At 39.5% G+C, this 18,778-nt stretch overlaps 1 protein-coding gene and 1 long non-coding RNA gene across 2 annotated transcripts; both read left to right on the top strand.

Moving 5' to 3' along the window:
- The first annotated feature begins 2,125 nt into the window (after positions 1-2,125).
- On the top strand, positions 2,126-15,535 carry LOC126592485 (uncharacterized). Its single transcript, XR_007612654.1, has 2 exons — positions 2,126-2,262; positions 15,376-15,535. It is a non-coding gene; the product is annotated as an uncharacterized LOC126592485 (long non-coding RNA).
- LOC126592481 (uncharacterized) lies at positions 5,372-11,421 on the top strand. Its single transcript, XM_050258165.1, has 2 exons — positions 5,372-7,088; positions 11,391-11,421. Exon 1 carries the CDS (start codon positions 5,379-5,381, stop codon positions 6,204-6,206), a length of 828 nt encoding a protein of 275 aa, XP_050114122.1. The 5' UTR covers positions 5,372-5,378; the 3' UTR covers positions 6,207-7,088; positions 11,391-11,421.
- Positions 15,536-18,778: the final 3,243 nt, after the last annotated feature.

Consider the following 18,778-nt stretch of genomic DNA (forward strand, 5'->3'; position numbering starts at 1 on the left):
TTGAATTGATTGATGGCCAACTCTGTCTTTTCTCCCTCTGATGTTTCCCTAATGTGTAAGTGAGAGAAGCAGTGGATGTAATCATGTAGAAGTAGAATGTGAACATTTGGATTATTTAAGAAATGGAGAAATTAATGAAAAGTGTTCATATTTACTTAATTATTGTTTGATTAAGGGCATAGTTATGGTTGTTGCTAATGCTATTCAAAAGTTATGAAGTAGAGAAAGGCATGACACGGATTCGTCACTATATGGTGTTTCGTGTCATACAAGTTCTACATAAAATGAATGCCATCGTAGATTCTAGATAGCTCCAACATATATAAAACTTGTCTACAAGTCATATATATTATACGTCTTTTATAACATGTGTGTTGATAACGTGAGAGAATGTTGAATTTTAGTTTCAGTGTTTGTGTATTTCATAACTTGTGTAAATGTACAAAGGGAGATATAAAGGAAAAACAAAGGACCGGTTACAACCAACCATCCTTAAACCCTATATATCGGGTAAACACAAAACACTTAACAACTATTCCTTAATTTAAGGAATTACACCAAACACAATGCTAAGAAGTCAATCACACGTTAATCCCACAAATCAAGGGATTAAAGATCAGCAGCCAAAGCAGGCGTTGACAAAAGGAGAGTCATGATTCAACACAATCTAGGGTTTAGGGGTTTCAGCTTGATTTCAGGTTGTAACTTTCAATACTCCCCCTCAAGCTGGATCGAGGAGTATAGTCGAGCCAAGCTTGCCAAGAAGTCGTTGAAACTGAGTAGATGGTAATGCCTTGGTGAACACATTTGCCAACTGATCATGGCTTCAAGTAAAAATGGTTTGAATGACTTGTGACTGTACTTGAGCCCTGATGAAGTAACAATCTACTTCAATATGCTTGGTTCTTTCATGAAACACTAAGTTGGTAACAATGTGCATGACTGCTTAATTATCGCAAATGAGTGACATAAGACCTTTGCTAGAACCCCCCAAGTCTAACAATAGACGTTTCAACCAAATTAATTCACAAGCAATGACAACCATTGCTTGATACTCAGCTTCAACACTGGATCAAGCAACAATTGGTTGTTTCTTTCTTTTCCAAGTAACAATATTTCCTCCTACAAATGTACAATAACTAGTGGTGGGTTTTTTGTCAATGAAACTGCCTACCCAATCAACATTAGTGTTGGCATGAATGTCAGTGGATTGATTGTTGTGCATGAGAATTCCTCTATCGATTGAGCCTTTGAGATAGTGTAGAATCCTTTTAACAAGGTTAATATGCTTCACTATGGGTGCATACATGAATTGGCTTACCAAACTCACAGCATAAGTGATGTCTGGGCGAGTGATGGTGAGGTAGATCAGTTTACTTACCAATCTTTGATAGTAAGTGACATTGTTGAAAACTTCTCCTTCCATGTCAAGCTTGAGCTTGCTATCAACAGGAGTGATTGCAAGCTTGCAATCAGTGAACTTAGTCTCCTTTAAGATATCTATGACATACTTTCTTTGGTTTAAGAACAGTCCCTTTTTTAAAGTTGCCATCTTAATATCAAGGAAATACTTTAGTTTCCCAAGGTCCTTGATTGCAAATGTTTGATGTAAGGAGGCTTTTGATAGGAGCATATTTATGCGACTTAGTTAGCTTGTTCTTGTGCATTTGTGTTGTTATTTCTTAGTTAATTATGTATTTTAAGCTATTTTCGTGTGTTTGTAGGTCATAATAACAAAGTTGGCAAGAAAGTGCATTTTGGAGCATTTTAGAGCATTTTTTAGCCAAGATTGGATAGTGCAAGCATGGAGACATGAGGATAGACGTTTTTGAAGATTTGAAGGCTAGAAATCAGCATGTGTGTGTGCAAGTGTGTTGACCTACAACTCCAAACATCCATCCACTACACCCATTACATCCACTCATTACCAAATATCCACCCACTACACCCATTACATCCACTCATTACCAAACATCCACCCACTACACCCATTACATCCACTCATTACCACAACACTCACCCACTACACTCATTACATCCACTCATTACAACTCTATACACTCCTCTCCCTAGCCTATAAATACATCCACCCTTCACCATAATTGGGGGAAATGAATCCAAACACATCCATTCATCTTCACATCCATTCCTCCATACAAACAAACCTTCAAACACTTACCAACACCTTGTGCCGTAGCAAAAGAAGGGAAGGAAAGTGCTTGGATGTGCTTGCTATCCAACTTGGATCGTTGGAGCGTTTAGGTGTTTTCTTTCTTTTGTTTCCAATGTTTAAATTCATTTTATTTTGTTTTGTTGTGAAGATGAGTGGTTAAACCCTTCTTGGCTAGGGGTGATTTCAAAGCCATGATTATGTGTGTAATATGATTTGATAAATTCCAGTTATGAACTCTTGAATCGTAAATGCAATTGGCTTAACTATTTGATTGATAACTTATTTGTATTTGTTGATTAAGGGCCGACACTTAATTGGCATGCATAAATCCGTTGCTAGAATATAAGGAAGTTTCACATAATCGTTACAAACTTATATTCACATGTAGTGAAGGTCGCTTATAAACGATTGCGTTAAGTTCAATTCCTAGCATGAGTGACATGATGTCATAGTTGCAAGTGCTTTGTCAATGCTTATGATTTTCATTAAATGTAATGATCTTTGATTGTATCTCTATTATGATGTCATGTAGGGAACTTTAGAAGAATGTTTTGGGTTGTCGAATGATGTCATCCAATCCAATAAAACAAGGAAAATATGAGAGTTAATTAGTGATGTCACGGTTAATTTGGAGCATTGTCATTCATAATTCAATGAAGTAGTAACTGGAAATCGAGTTATTTGCATACATGTCATGTGTGGAGAAAAAGCCTCTAGCTATCCCATCCATCATCTTATTTCTCAAATTTGTTTTACAATCTGTCTAGTTTTTCATAATTGTTTGTTTGTTTCAACTTCATCCAAATCAAAACCCCCCTTTTAGTTTCTTGTTTCGAAGTGTTTCAAATCTGTTTTAGTTTGTGTTTGTAAGTGTTTTGATTCAAGTAAAAGTCAATTTTCGTCCAAAGTCATTCCTAGTGTCTAGTTTAAGTTTATTTGGTTGTTTTAAGCTGTTTTGAGTATTTTAAGTTTGCTTTGAGTCTTGAGAGTCTTGTTAAGTGTTTTTAAGTTTAGTTTTATGTTTTTGAGTCAGTTTAGAGGTTATTAGCAAGCCCTCCTAATCCCCAGTCCAGAACGATACCTACTTATACTTGTACTACAATTGTCAAAAGAGGGTTAAATTTGTGTACTTATATATTTCGCATCAAGTTTTTGGCGCCGTTGCCGGGGATTAGCAACTTTGCTAATCCCTTGTTATTTCTTTTTGTTTATTTTCGTGTCTTTTGTTTTTAGTTACTGACTTTGTTTCTGTTTGTGTTTTATTTTATTTTATTTTATTTTATTTTTGTTTTACTTTTGATATTTGATTTAATTTTGTTTCCCTGATTTCAGGTACTAGAGAAGTAAGACATGAATTTTGCTACCATTCAAGCTCAATTGGCAGAACTTACTTCTCAATTGTCACAATATGCCAAAAGGACCACAATGCAAAGTGTCCTTACATGTGGTGTGTCCTATGGGCAAGAATATCCAACTCAACAATATTCTCAATTCACTGCGAATGAAGATGCTTGGGGTTATCAAGGCCATAGCCAATCATGGGACAACATGTTTTCCAACGCTTACAATTCGGATTGGAGAGATTATTCAGATTACATAGAACCTCAACAATTCCAACAAGATGGATATTAGCAACAAGAAGAGGAGTTCCATTCAAGACCTATGCAGCTATCACAACCTCATATACAATATGCTCAATCAAACTCAGGTTCGTCAATAGATTATGATCGAATTTTTGATGAAATAAATTATTTGGTGCAGGGCTCACAAAATCAAACCAAGGAGGCTCAACAAGATGGATATTGGCAGCAATATGAGGAGTTTTATTTAACACCTATGTGGCCACCACAACTTCCCTTACAACAATTCCAATCAAATTCAAGTATGTTCACGGATAGTGATCAAATTTTTTAATTACTAACCTCTTTGGTGCGGGGGCAGCAAAATCAAAATGAAACAATACTCAATCAAGCTAAGGAGATGAGCGAATTGAAAAATCAACTTGGAGAGATTATGGAGTTCATGGCACAAATTCAAGAGCAAAGTGAACTCTCCATCTCAACTATTGAAAATTTGAAGGAAGATTTTGAAATCCATGATGCTATCACTTTGGGAAGTGCTATGAAGGTTGGAGGTGAACCCAAGACATCCAAACCAAGCCAAAACATGGATGAACAACTGTTGCTAGAAGAAGAGGAGAATAACAAGGCCACAGATCATGCAATCCAAGGAAGAAGAAGGTGAGAAAGGCATCTTCGAAACCTTTCCAACGAATCAAGAGCAAGAAGTGGATGGGGAATGTCTAGAATTCATCAAAGAAGATACACTTGAGACGAAAATTCCCAAAGAAGTTGGATTTTATGACACGGGACAAGTCATAACTCTCAAAACACCAAATCTGGCCAAGTCCCATATCCCTGCAACCTTCAATGATGTGGTGTTCGTAATTGAGTTTGTGTTGGAGCAAGCAAGTAAGCCATCTTCTCCAACTTTGATTTTATTATATACTAACTTGCTGATTTTGATGATTCAGACACCTACACTAGAATTTAAACCATTACCGGATCACGTCAAGTATCACCTTCCATTCAAGGATCAATTCCATGCTATGGGTCCTATCCAAGTTTAGAGGGAAGTTTCGTCCGGCTGGAAGACGTTAAAGCAAGCGCTTCTTGGAAGGCAACCCATGTATTCAAATAAGGAAGGTTTTTGAATTGATCCACAATCAGTTTTGCGTTTCTATAAACCTTCCATTTTCTGTAGTTTTATTTTGCCATGATTGTCATTTTTATTTGTTGCTCTGGGAGAGAGTCATACAATGAAGCTCTGGGAGAGAGTCATTGAGCATAGATTGAGGCAAGAGACACGGGTTTCGGACAACCAATTCGGGTTCATGCCAGGGCGCTCAACCATGGAGGCAATCTATCTCTTACGAAGATTGATGGAAAGATATAGAGATGGGAAAAAGGATTTACACATGGTCTTTATAGATTTGGAAAAAGCGTATGATAGGGTCCCAAGAGATATTCTTTGGAGGATTTTAGAGAAGAAAGGAGTACGAGTAGCATATATCCAAGCTATAAAGGATATGTATGAAGGAGCAAAGACTGCCGTAAGAACTCATGAAGGACAAACCGAAAGCTTTCCCATAACTGTAGGATTACATCAAGGCTCATCCTTAAGTCCTTACCTTTTTGCGTTGGTAATGGATGAGTTAACACGACATATTCAAGATGATATTCCTTGGTGTATTCTTTTCGCAGACGATATAGTTTTGATAGATGAAACTCAGGAAGGGGTAAATGCAAAGCTTAACCTTTGGAGAGAAGTGTTGGAATCTAAAGGTCTTCGCCTAAGCCGATCAAAGACAGAATATATGGAGTGCAAGTTCAGTGCAAATGGAGGCCAAAACGAGTTAGGGGTGAGGATCGGAGATCAAGAAATACCAAAGAGCGACCGTTTTCGTTACCTAGGATCTATCTTGCAAAAGAACGGAGAATTAGATGGAGATCTCAACCATAGAATACAAGCTGGATGGATGAAGTGGAAGAGTGCATCCGGCGTGTTGTGTGACCGCCGTATGCCACTGAAGCTCAAGGGAAAATTTTATAGGACGGCAATAAGGCCGGCGATGCTGTATGGCACAGAATGTTGGGCGGTGAAACATCAACACGTACACAAAATGGGTGTAGCGGAGATGAGGATGCTTCGTTGGATGTGTGGGCACACGAGAAAGGATAAGATTAGGAATGAGGATATCCGGGGTAAAGTAGAAGTAGTCGAAATTGAAGGAAAGATGAGAGAAAATCGGTTACGGTGGTTTGGACATGTGCAAAGAAGGCCTACTGACGTTCCGATTAGAAGATGCGACTATGGGACAGAGGTTCAGGGCCGAAGGGGTAGAGGAAGACCTAGGAAAACTTTGGAAGAGACTCTAAGAAAAGACTTAGAGTACTTAGATCTAACGAAGGACATGACACAGGATCGAGCACAATGGCGTTCTAAGATTCATATAGCCGATCCCACTCAGTGACTTGGATTTTCCAAGTCTCCAACCGAGAAGTTTTCCTCACTCGGGAAATTAAGGGAACACTACCCCAACCTACATGCTCCACTCAGAAAGCTTCAACATACAAGCTTTAACAAAAGAAAATTCAAAGAACTTAGCGAAGAAGGCTTTGGTGTATTTAACAAAATACGTTGAAATGAAGGAAAGTTTATTTATTGATATCCCCGATAAGCTACAAATATGTACATATACATGAGTCAAAATAAGCACACAAGAGGGAGCCTTCACAAAGGTTGCTTAGGAGAAGTCTCAGCAGTCGGTAGAGCCCCAGAAAGAGAAGGCACCGGAGGGGGATCATTTGGAGCCTCAGTACTGGACAGAACCCTAGAAGCAGGAGGCATCAGAGGTTGATCATTTGGAGCTTCATTACGCGGTACAGCCCCAGAAGACGAAGGCAATAAATGCCTTTGGAACAAACCCACAAATCTCTGATGATCAAGTAAAACCTGACCATCAGTTTCCTTCATCTAGTCAAGCTTCCTCTTCATGTGCGAGCCGGTGCAACTGTTTATTCTCATGCTTGAGCCCTCTAATCTCCTGTTTGAGACTCATCACTTCAGCCGCCAATGATTCAACTTGGCGGGTTCGAGCAAATAGGCGTTGGGCCATATTAGACACAGAACCTGCACATTGAACACTGAGAGCCAGCGAATCCTTAACAGCTAACTCATCAGACCGTTTGGAAAGTAGTCTGTTATCTTTGGGAGTGAGAAGGTTCCTGGCCACCACCGCAGCGGTCATATCATTCTTCATCACGGAATCCCCAACGGTAAGAGGACCAGTAGGGGAGACGAAGGATGGGCGCCATATGTTGTCTGGAGAAGGCGGGGCTGCCTCTTCAACAAGGTTCAAGTCAAAACGACGGTCGGAGGGGCCAGACATTTTCAAAGGTGTTGAAGAGAGAAGAGGTCGGACAAATCAAGATCTTAGAAGTGCAAGAATGAAGCTTCTACTGGTGGAGATTCAAGTGTGCTTTGGAACTTAATGCCAGCCCCTATAAAAATCTGCACTCGACGAAGCTTCAGAAATCGAAGAGGCGCCTGCTCAGAAATCGAAGAGGCGTTTGCTTTCTCAAAAGCTGGGCTGCTTAGAGATCACGAGGGTTGATCTCAGAAATCGAAGAGGCGTTTGCTTTTTCAAAAGTTGGGCTGCTCAAAGACCACGAAGGCCGATCTCAAAAATCGAAGAGGCGCTCGCTTTCTCAAAAGCTGGGCTCCCCAGAGACCACGAGGGCCGATCTCAGAAATCGAAGAGGCACCTACTTTTCCAGCCTTTTCCAGCCTTGTCAGCACCTGTCACACGCACACTCAGTTTTGCGGAAATTATGGGCATTCTGTCAAAGACTTCTGGGGAAGTAGAAAACACATGAATCTTACTGTTCAATCACCCACTTCTCACACGCAACAATAGCTCATGGGTACCATAGATAACTTTGCCAAAGTTCTCTGCCAAAGTTGAGCACGTGAAGCTTGCAGCTCCCACTACATCGCTCTGACCAAGAAGGGTAAAAGAATAGCAAAGAAACAGCACTAACAAAGTTTAGACCCATAAATTTTGAAGGTCTAGCTACCATATTATTACCCACAAGGGTAAAGGAACAGTACCACTGCTGGATAATTGGAAAGTCCCTGTGTGTCAACCTCTGTGCTTCGTGGCAAGGTAGACTAGCAAACATGCCCAACCTTTACTCACATTCGAGAAAACACTCCCAATAAGATTGCTTGCTCCAAAATCGAAGAGGCACCGTCCTCCGAATCTCGAGAGCCAGACTCCCAACATGACTACTTTCTTAAAAATCGAAGAGAGGGTAAAGGAACAGTACCATTGCTGGATAATTGGAAAGTCCCTGTGTGTCAACCTCTGTGCTTCGTGGCAAGGTAGACTAGCAAACATGCCCAACCTTTACTCACATTCGAGAAAACACTCCCAACAAGATTGCTTGCTCCAAAATCGAAGAGGCACCGCCCTCCGAATCTCGAGAGCCAGACTCCCAACATGATTACTTTCTCAAAAATCGAAGAGACACTGCTCCCCGAATCTCGAGAGCCAGACCCCCAGCATGATTGCTTTCTCAAAAATCGATGAGGCATCGTTCTCCGAATCAATCGAAGAGGCGCTCGCTTTCTCAAAAGCTGGGCTGCTCAGAGACCACGAGGGCCGATCTCAGAAATCGAAGAGGCACCTACTTTTCTAGCCTTGTCAGCACCTGTCACACGCACACTCAGCTTTACAGAAATTATGGGCATTTTGTCGAAGACTTCTGGTGAAGTAGAAAGCACATGAATCTTACTGTTCAATCACCCACTTCCCACACGCAACAATAGCTCATGGGTACCACAAATAACTTTGCCAAAGTTCTCTGCCAAAGTTGAGTCTGCATGTTCTCAAAAATCGAAGAGGCATCGTTCTCCGAATCTCGAGAGCCAGATACCACAGACCACTTTTTCAAAGTTCTCTGACAGAGTTAAAACATGTGAAACTGGCAGCTCCCACTACCGTGCTATGACCAAGCAGGGTAAAGGAATAGCATTACTACTTGTTGTTAGGGAGACTCCTATATATGTCGACCTCCATCCCCAACGGACAGGCAGACCTGCAAAAATGCTCAACCCTTCATCATATCTGAGAGGGCACTCCCAACGAAGCCTTTCGAAATATTCAGCTTTCTTTCCCCCCGATAATACCTCTGCAAACAAGCTATACTAGAGCAAGAATATCTCATATCATCAGGGTTAAAAGCAAGAGTATCCCATATCATGCTTTTTCCCTGTCTTTTCTTTTGGCCTTGTTTTTACCTGCAAGACAAGGAGAAAGAGAGCAATCAGTCAGCACTTGGAATCAAGTTTCCAGCCAGGAACTGACTGCCTGGAACCCCTTACCTGATTACTTACCTGGCATTGCTCTCGAGTACTCATCTTCAACATCTTATGTTTCCAGGGAAGATTCCGCATCTGCTTGAGGAACAGATAGGGCAAGTGCGAAGGATACAAGGAAGCATGTGGAGACAAGCGTAACAGCACACGTGCCGATACATTCATTACTCTGTCAAAAGCAAAAGTATCCCATATCAGCAGGGTGGAACGTACTCTAGATTTGATGGACTTGTTTTGACCCTCAAATTCTTCAGTCGGCCTTATACTCTGGAGGAAACCAAAAAACCCTCCAGCTCAGTTCAAGAATAAGCCTGTGGAAAGTTACTTCTTCAAAAGCAAAAGTATCTCATATCATATCTTCTCATTTTTCTTCTCTTTATCCTTCATGCTGCTGCAAGATGGGGAGAAGGTGAACAATCAGTCGAAGCTCTGATTGCTTACCTTGTCTGTCACCTCTTTCAGCAGACCCCCTAGCTCGGCGACTTGGGGGACTCCTACTACATGGTTTGTATCGCGCTTGACCAAGCCTGAAACTACAAGTAAGCTTCAAGGAAATTGATACATTACCTTGTGCATCTCCACCAGTTAAAGATACCACCCCTGGATGGAGGAAGAGTACTTCCAGAGAAGATGCCACATCTACCTATGAGACAGATAAGGCAAGTCAAGATGACACCACACTCCGATACTTAGAAGTTTTGTGATTACGAGATCATTCTCCCACAATATTTCCTAATGTCATTTGTACTAAATCATTCACTTGTACTCACTAAATGAGAGCTTGAACCTATGTACTTGTGTAAACCCTTCACAATTAATGAGAACTCTTCTATTCCGTGGACATAGCCAATCTAGGTGAACCACGTACATCTTGTGTTTGCTTTCCTATCTCTATCCATTTATATACTTATCCACACTAATGACCGGAGCAATCTAGCGAAGATCACAAAAAGCGATCGTTTTCGCTACCTAGGATCTATCTTGCAAGAGAACGGAGAATTAGATGGAGATCTCAACCATAGAATACGAGCTGGATGGAAAGAGTGCATCCGGCGTGTTGTGTGACCGTCGTAGGCCACTGAAGCTCAAGGGAAAATTTTATAGGACGGCAATAAGGCTAGCGATGTTGTATGGCACAGAATGTTGGGTGGTGAAGCATCAACACGTACACAAAATGGGTGTAGCGGAGATGAGGATGCTTCGTGGGATGTGTGGGCACACGAGAAAGGATAAGATTGGGAATGAGGATATCCGAGGTAAAGTAGGAGTAGCCGAAATTGTAGGAAATATGAGAGAAAATCGGCTCCGGTGATTTTGAACATGTGCAAAGAAGGCCGACTGACGCTCCGGTTCGAAGATGTGACTACGGGACAGAGGTTCAGGGCCGAAGGGGTAGAGGAAGACCTAGGACAACTTTGGAAGAGACTCTAAGAAAAGACTTAGAGTACTTGGATCTAACGGAGGACATGACACAAAACCGAGCGCAATGGCGTTCTAGGATTCATATAGCCGACCCCACTTAGTGGGAAAAGGCTTTGTTGTTGTTGTTGTTGTTGCTTGTTTAATTGTTTTTTGTGTGGGTATATTTTTTTTTTTGAAACACTGACAATTATGCAAGGTAATTTTACATTCATAAAAAAGAAGGGAACATTAAGCAGATAAATACAAGAGGGAGCCTTCACAAAGATTGCCTAGGAGAAATCTCAGTAGTCGGCGGAGCCTCAGCAGTCGGTGGAGCCCCAGAAGGAGGAGGCATCGGAGGTTGATCATTTGGAGCTTAATTACGCAGTACAGCCTCAGAAGACGAAGGCAAATGCTGTTGGAACAAACCCACAAACCTCTGATGATCAAGTAAAATCTGACCATCAGATTCCTGCATCTGGTCAATCTTCCTCTTTATGTTTGTAGCATAGTTATGTGTGAGCCTATGCAACTGTTTATTCTCATGCTTAAGCCCTCTAATCTCCTGCTTGAGACTCATCACTTCAGCTGCCAATGATTCAACTTGACGGGTTCGGGCAAATAGACATTGGGCCATATTGGATACGGAACCTGCGCACTGCACACTGAGAGCCAGAGAATCCTTAACAGCCAACTTATCAGACCGTTTGGCAAGTAGTCTGTTATCTTTGGGAGTGACAAGGTTCCTGGCCACCACCGCAGCTGTCATATCATTTTTCATCACAGAATCCCCAACGGTAAGGGGACCAGTAGGGGATATGAAGGATGGGCACCATATATTGTCCGGAGAAGGCGGGGCTGCCTCTTCACCAAGGTTTAAGTCAAAACGACGGTCGGAGGGGCCATACATTTTTAGAGGTGTTAAAGAAAGAAGAGGTTGGACAAGTCAGGATCGTAGAAGTGCAAGAAGGGAGTTTTTATAAGCAGAAATTCAAGTGTGCTTTGAACGTCCTGCGTACTTCTATAAAAATCAGCACGCGATGGGATTTCAGAGATTGAAGAGGCGAGCTCAGAAATCGAAGAGGCCAACTCAAAAATCAAAGAGGCGCTAGCTCTCTCAAAAGCTTGGCTTGCTCAGAAACCACGGCTAATCTTTTTTTCCAGATTTGTCCGCACTTGTCACATGCAACCTCTGCACTCGACGGGATTTCAGAGATCGAAGTGGCAAGCTTAGAAATCGAAGAGGCATTTGCTTTTCCAGACGTGTCAGCATCTGTCACATGCAGAGTCAGCTTTGCGAAAATCACGGGCATTTTGTCGAAGTGCCAATTCCAGATATCGGAGAGGCATATGCTTTTCCAGACATGTCAACATCTGTCACATGCAAAGTAAGCTTTGTGAAAATCACGGGCAGTTTGTCGAAGCGCCGATTCTAGATATCGAAGAGGCAATTGCTTTTCCAGACGTGTTAGCACTTGTCACATGCAGACTCAGCCTTACGAAAATTACGGGCAATCTGTCGAAGATCTCTTGTGAAGTAGAAAGCACGTGAAGTTCATTATTAAATCATCCAACGGTTGCTGACAAGAGTGAAAGAATAGTACCGGTTATTAATTCCTATAAATGGCACCCTTCACCCTCCATTTCAAGGCAGACATACATAACCCTTCTTCTTCTCAAAAAATGCCTTTCCAACAAACCCTCTTGAGTCACTCAGTGTTCCTTATTCCTTGGGGTACCTCTGCAAACAACTCATCCTAAGCAAAAGTATTTCATATCATGAAGGTTGAAAGCAAGAGTATCTCATATCATGTTTTCTCCCTGTCCTTCTCCTTGTCGTTGTTTTGGGACAAGGAGAAAGAGAGCAATCAGCCAGCACTTGGTATCAATCTTCCGATCTGGAACCGACTGCCTGGAACCCCTTCCTGATTGCTTACCTAGTCTTACTCTCGAGTACTCATCTTGATCATTTTATGCTTCCTCTTCGTTTACCACATCTACCTGGGGAACAGATAAGGGAAGTGAAAATGATACCTCGAAGCATGTGGAGACAATTTGCCAATTCATCCTCAGCTAGGGACAAGGAGAAAGAAAGCAAGAGGTGGGCATTTGGAAAGATTGAAGAAAGAAACAGACCAACACCTCTACCTCGTACCTGCCCACCGTGCAGAAGAAACAAGCAGAGAAGAATGCAGACTACACAATCAAATCAACCCAGCAGAAAGAGTCTGATTTGAAACCAAGGAACTCTCATATTCCTCGCTCAGAATTCCAAACCAGTTCGAGATCAAAGCTGTGGAAAGACAACAAGATCATCTATCTCCAAAACCAGATTTGCGTTCTTAAACTCTACTCTGTCTGATTTTTACTTTGCCATACTTGTCATGTTTATTCGTTGTTTGTTTGTTTGCTTGTTTTTATGTGAGTTTATGCTTGAAACATTGAGGACAATGTTTGATTTAAGTGTGGGGAGGGGGGTAACCATTGTTTTGCATGAAATTCGTAGGAGTTTATCACCCATTACTTATAGTGTTGTTCCTTGCTGTTTTAAGTGTTTTTAAGCTGTTTTGGAGTGTTTCAGTGTGTTTTGACATAAAAATCCGAAAATCTCATAAAAATTTGAAAAATTGTTTTGAAAAACCCAAAAAGAGTTGTTTTTGTATGTTTATTTGTGTCTTAGGGTACCTTCCAACGCAATGATGAGGATTTGGTTTTTAATTACATGACTATTAAAGAGAGTTATAAACATGGATGAAAATTTGATTTACTCTTTGGTGTATGCTTGGTTATGGTTATAATTTATGAATTCACATGCAATCATAAAAGGAAAAATCAGTTTTTTTTTTTTGTAACATGCTTGAAAGAAGGAACTCAAACTAACGTTACATCCTTGAGAGACTTGGGCCTAAACGTTTATTTGGAGAGTTATTAATCTGTGCAATTTTTTTTGTTTTCTAAAGTCGTTGCATGATCTCATTATTCTTTGCTTGGTTGCTACTTAGAAGTCGTTTCATTATTTAGTTCCAAATGCTAGAACTCATGCCTATTTCATTCAAAGCATGTTATTGATTTGCATAACACATATTCAAGATGAAGTTGTTTAGTGAGCCAAGAGCCAAAAAGCCTATCCCGTTCATAATGTGTTTAAGTTTAACCCCGTTGAGCCTTGTGTTGCCTATGTTCTTTGTTACCCACACTATCCTCACCTAGCCTAGATTAGGACCATCCATACCCTTGTTCTTGAAGCATAGTAAAGCATAATTTAGAAGGAATTCCTTTTGTTGAACTCTTGCAGAAAAACAAGTGTGGGGGAAGTGATTCTTGTGTGTGTGTGTGCCAAAGTCCTTCATAAGGCACGGGTAGAAAAGGAAAAGAAAAAGAAAAATTCGTGGAAAATAGAATGAAAAGAAGAAAAGTTGTGAAAGGAGTTGAAAAATTTATGAGAAAGAGCTCTAAAGTGTTGTTTGTTGAAGAAAGGGTCCAAAGCATTGAATTCGACCCTAAGTGTTGCATGAATCTTCCCTTTGTGTTTAAATGTTGATTTTTGCATTCTAAAGTAAATTCCAAGTGTCGATTCCATTACTTTGCTTGCTATCGCTTTAAGAACATTTGTTATTCCTATCCCTTTTTTGTTAGCCATTACCCCCAAGCCCTGTTACAACCCTTGACTTCAATCTTGAGTGTTGTGTGTTTCAATTTGTGGAGTTTGAAATTGATATGAGCATATGGTGTCACTGGTTCTCGCATCTAAGTTGTAGCATTCCATTCATGAGATCATATATATACATGAATTAATAATTCCAGAAATTGCTTCTTTGTTGAAAAACATATGTGAGTACTAGTTTTCATGTTTACATCAATCTTCTCACATATACCTAGTATGGGGAGTGTAGTCAGAAATTCTTGTGTGAAAATAAGAGTGTATCTAGTAAGGAATTGATGAAATTCTCTAAGGCATGTTACTATATTCAAAATGTTGTTTTAATTGATTAAATGTGAGCTAGTGAATGGTGACTATGATTAAGTATGCTCGAGGGTAAGGAATGCTTAATTCTATGTAAGTGGTGATCTTTGGCATGTCATGTTTCATTGAAAATCCCTGAGGCAAATGTTGGAAGGTTAGGCTATGTTTTGTTTGTTTTGTTTCATTTTGTTTCTTTTATTTTGCTCGAGGACTAGCAAAAGCTAAGTGTGGGGGAATTTGATAGGAGCATATTTATGCGACTTAGTTAGCTTGTTCTTGTGCATTTGTGTTGTTATTTCTTAGTTAATTATGTATTTTAAGCTATTTTCGTGTGTTTGTAGGTCATAACAATAAAGTTGGCAAGAAAGTGCATTTTGGAGCATTTTAGAGCATTTTTTAGCCAAGATTGGATAGTGCAAGCATGGAGACATGAGGATAGACGTTTTTGAAGATTTGAAGGCTAGAAATCAGCATGTGTGTGTGCAAGTGTGTTGACCTACAACTCCAAACATCCATCCACTACACCCATTACATCCACTCATTACCAAACACTCATCCACTACACCCATTACATCCACTCATTACCAAACACTACTCATTACAAACATCCACTCACTACACCCATTACATCCACTCATTACCACAACACTCACCCACTACACTCATTACATCCACTCATTACAACTCTATACACTCCTCTCCCTAGCCTATAAATACATCCACCCTTCACCATAATTGGGGGAAATGAATCCAAACACATCCATTCATCTTCACATCCATTCCTCCATACAAACAAACCTTCAAACGCTTACCAACACCTTGTGCCGTAGCAAAAGAAGGGAAGGAAAATGCTTGGATGTGCTTGCTGTCCAACTTGGATCGTTGGAGCGTTTAGGTGTTTTCTTTCTTTTTTTTCCAATGTTTAAATTCATTTTATTTTGTTTTGTTGTGAAGATAAGTGGTTAAACCCTTCTTGGCTAGGGGTGATTTCAAAGCCATGATTATGTGTGTAATATGATTTGATAAATTCCAGTTATGAACTCTTGAATCGTAAATGCAATTGGCTTAACTATTTGATTGATAACTTATTTGTATTTGTTGATTAAGGGTCGACACTTAATTGGCATGCATAAATCCGTTGCTAGAATATAAGGAAGTTTCACATAATCGTTACAAACTTATATTCACATGTAGTGAAGGTCGCTTATAAACGATCGCGTTAAGTTCAATTCCTAGCATGAGTGACAAGATGTCATAGTTACAAGTGCTTTGTCAATGCTTATGATTTTCATTAAACGTAATGATCTTTGATTGTATCTCTATTATGATGTTGATGTCATGTAGGGAACTTTAGAAGAATGTTTTGGGTTGTTGAATGATGTTATCCAATCCAATAAAACAAGGAAAATCTGAGGGTTAATTAGTGATGTCACTGTTAATTTGGAGCATTGTCATTCATAATTCAACGAAGTAGTAACTGGAAATCGAGTTATTTGCATACATGTCATGTGTGGAGAAAAAGCCTCTAGCTATCCCATCCATCATCTTATTTCTCAAATTTGTTTTACAATCTGTCTAGTTTTTCATAATTGTTTGTTTGTTTCAACTTCATCCAAATCAAAACCCCCCTTTTAGTTTCTTGTTTCGAAGTGTTTCAAATCTGTTTTAGTTTGTGTTTTTAAGTGCTTTGATTCAAGTAAAAGTTAATTTTCGTCCAAAGTCATTCCTAGTGTCTAGTTTAAGTTTATTTGGTTGTTTTAAGCTGTTTTGAGTATTTTAAGTTTGCTTTGAGTCTTGAGAGTCTTGTTAAGTGTTTTTAAGTTTAGTTTTATGTTTTTGAGTCAGTTTAGAGGTTATTAGCAAACCCTCATAATCCCCGGTCCAGAACGATCCCTACTTATACTTGTACTACAATTGTCAAAATAGGGTTAAATTTGTGTGCTTATATATTTCGCATCAACTTTCAAGGCTTTAATTTAACGAGCATTATCACCTATAATAATAAGATTATCCATGTATATTAAAACAACCAATTTCCAACTTGATCCACTTCTTATGAAAAAGGAAGAGTCAACATTGCTTCTTACAAAACCCTCTCTATCTAGCATAGAAATAAGCTTGGCATACCAAGCTCTTGGTTAGTGCTTCAGGCCATATATTGCTTTGTGTAGTTTGCACACCATGCCCTCCTTAGCTTGAGAATAACCTAGAGGAATTTGCATGTAGACTTCTTCCTGAAGCACTCTAAGAAGGAAAACATTCTTAATAGAGCAACAAACGAACTATGTTCATCTTTGACATAAATGCAAATGTTTCTTTGTAATCCACCTCAAATGTTTGAGTGAAACCATGAGCCACGAGCCATAAGCCTTGTTTTGTGTCTCTCTATTGTACCATCAGCCTTCAGTTTGGTTTTGTAATTCCAACGACTCCTAACAACCTTCTTCCTTAGAGGTAATTGAACAATACTCGAGGTGTGATTTTCTTCCAAGGCTTGAAGTTCTCCAAACATAGCTTTCATCCAGTGAGGTACAAGCTTAGCCTCTTGAAATGTACTAGGTTCCACAATATTTGAGACTTTAGTTAGAAAAGCAACATGAGAGTTCGAATATTTGTGATCCCTTAGTGTCTCAGAGATGGGATATCTTGAAGCATAGGTGACATAATCTACAAACTTGGCTAGAGCCTTTCTAGTTCATGGATGATTCCTTCTCATTTCTTGTTAAGGAGCTGATTGTGAGTCATTGTTAGAGTTTACTTCTCCATAGGAATGTTGTTGAGGGACAACTGAACTTGTGGTCTCCAATTCAGTGTCTTGAGCTTGTGATCTACTCGGTGGAAACTGATCATCATCAGGTGCTACCTCATTGTACAAAGGTAGGGGAAAATAAATCATCTAACAAATTCCTTTCACACGAAGTGGTCTTCATTTTTTAAAAGAATGAAGTCTCTTCCTTAAAATGAACATCTCTCGATACAATAAACTTGTTAGTGAGAGGATTAAAGCATTTGTATCCTTTTTGAGTGGTTGAATATCCTATGAATACACATTTTATAGCTTTAGCATCCAACTTGTCACAATGTTGTGGTTGTATATGAACAAAACAAGTACAACCAAACACTTTCAAGTAGGACAAATTTATTGGTCTATCTTTGAGAGTTTCATATGGAGATTTGAAACTTAAGACACGACTTGGAAGTTTGTTGATCAAATAGGTGGCGATGAGGATTGCATAGGACCAAAACTTTTTGGGAACATTCATGTGCAATATGAGTGCCCTAGTCTTCTAAAAAAGGTCCCTATTTTTCCTTTCTGCAATCCCACTTTGTTGTGGAGTTCCCACACAACTGGGTTGATGAATAACTCCATGAGAAATCAAGTATTGAGTCATGCTATTAGATAAGAACTTTGTGCCCTTGTATGATCTTAAGGTTTTAATGGTTGAATGAAATTGAGTCACAATTAAGTTATGAAAATCTTTGAAAATGGTTAAAACTTCACTCTTAGATTTCATGAGGTAAAGGAAAGTAACTCTAGTGTAGTCATATACAAATATGACAAAATACTTGTAACCGTCCATTGATTCAATAGTAAGACCCCATACATCAGTGTGCACCATTTCAAATGACATGCTAGACTTAGACAATGAAGAGTTAAAAGGTAGTCTAGTACACTTTGAGAATTGACAAGTTTCACAATTGATAGATAGGTGACAAAACATGGGAAATAGTTTTGACAAAACAACTTCGGATGGATGAGCTAGTCTTTGATGCCAAAGTTATAGATCCTTACATCTACTTGAATCAACTAGGAGACCTTTAGGTAGATGAGGCTTCTTGCAAAAATTGTAAACTCCATTTAGGAAAATGCCTTCACCAATCATCTTCTTGGTAGAGCAATCCTAAAATATCACATTTGTGGGTAAGAAGATAGCAAGGCATTTTAGGGTAGTAATGAGATGTCTTATTGATAGTAATTGGAAAGGGAAGGATGGTACATATATGACAGTTGACTCTACGCTATTTGACATCAGATTTATCTTTCCTTTACCCATGAAAGAAACATTTTTTCCATTTGTAATTGACACATGAGAAGGTTTTGACAAAGATTGAAAATTATGCAAGTTTGAAACCTTATTTGTCATGTGGTCAATGGCACCTGAGTTAATTATCCAACAATCATGCTCAATACTAGTTTTCAGTGCAATTGAGAAAGCTTGAAAGATACCTAGAGCTTTATCACTTGGGTCATGATCATGGTTAGCAAGGAACCCAGCAAATTGTTTGAGAAAGGCAAT

Source organism: Malus sylvestris, chromosome 12 (assembly GCF_916048215.2).
Source record: "Malus sylvestris chromosome 12, drMalSylv7.2, whole genome shotgun sequence".
NCBI lineage: Eukaryota > Viridiplantae > Streptophyta > Magnoliopsida > Rosales > Rosaceae > Malus > Malus sylvestris.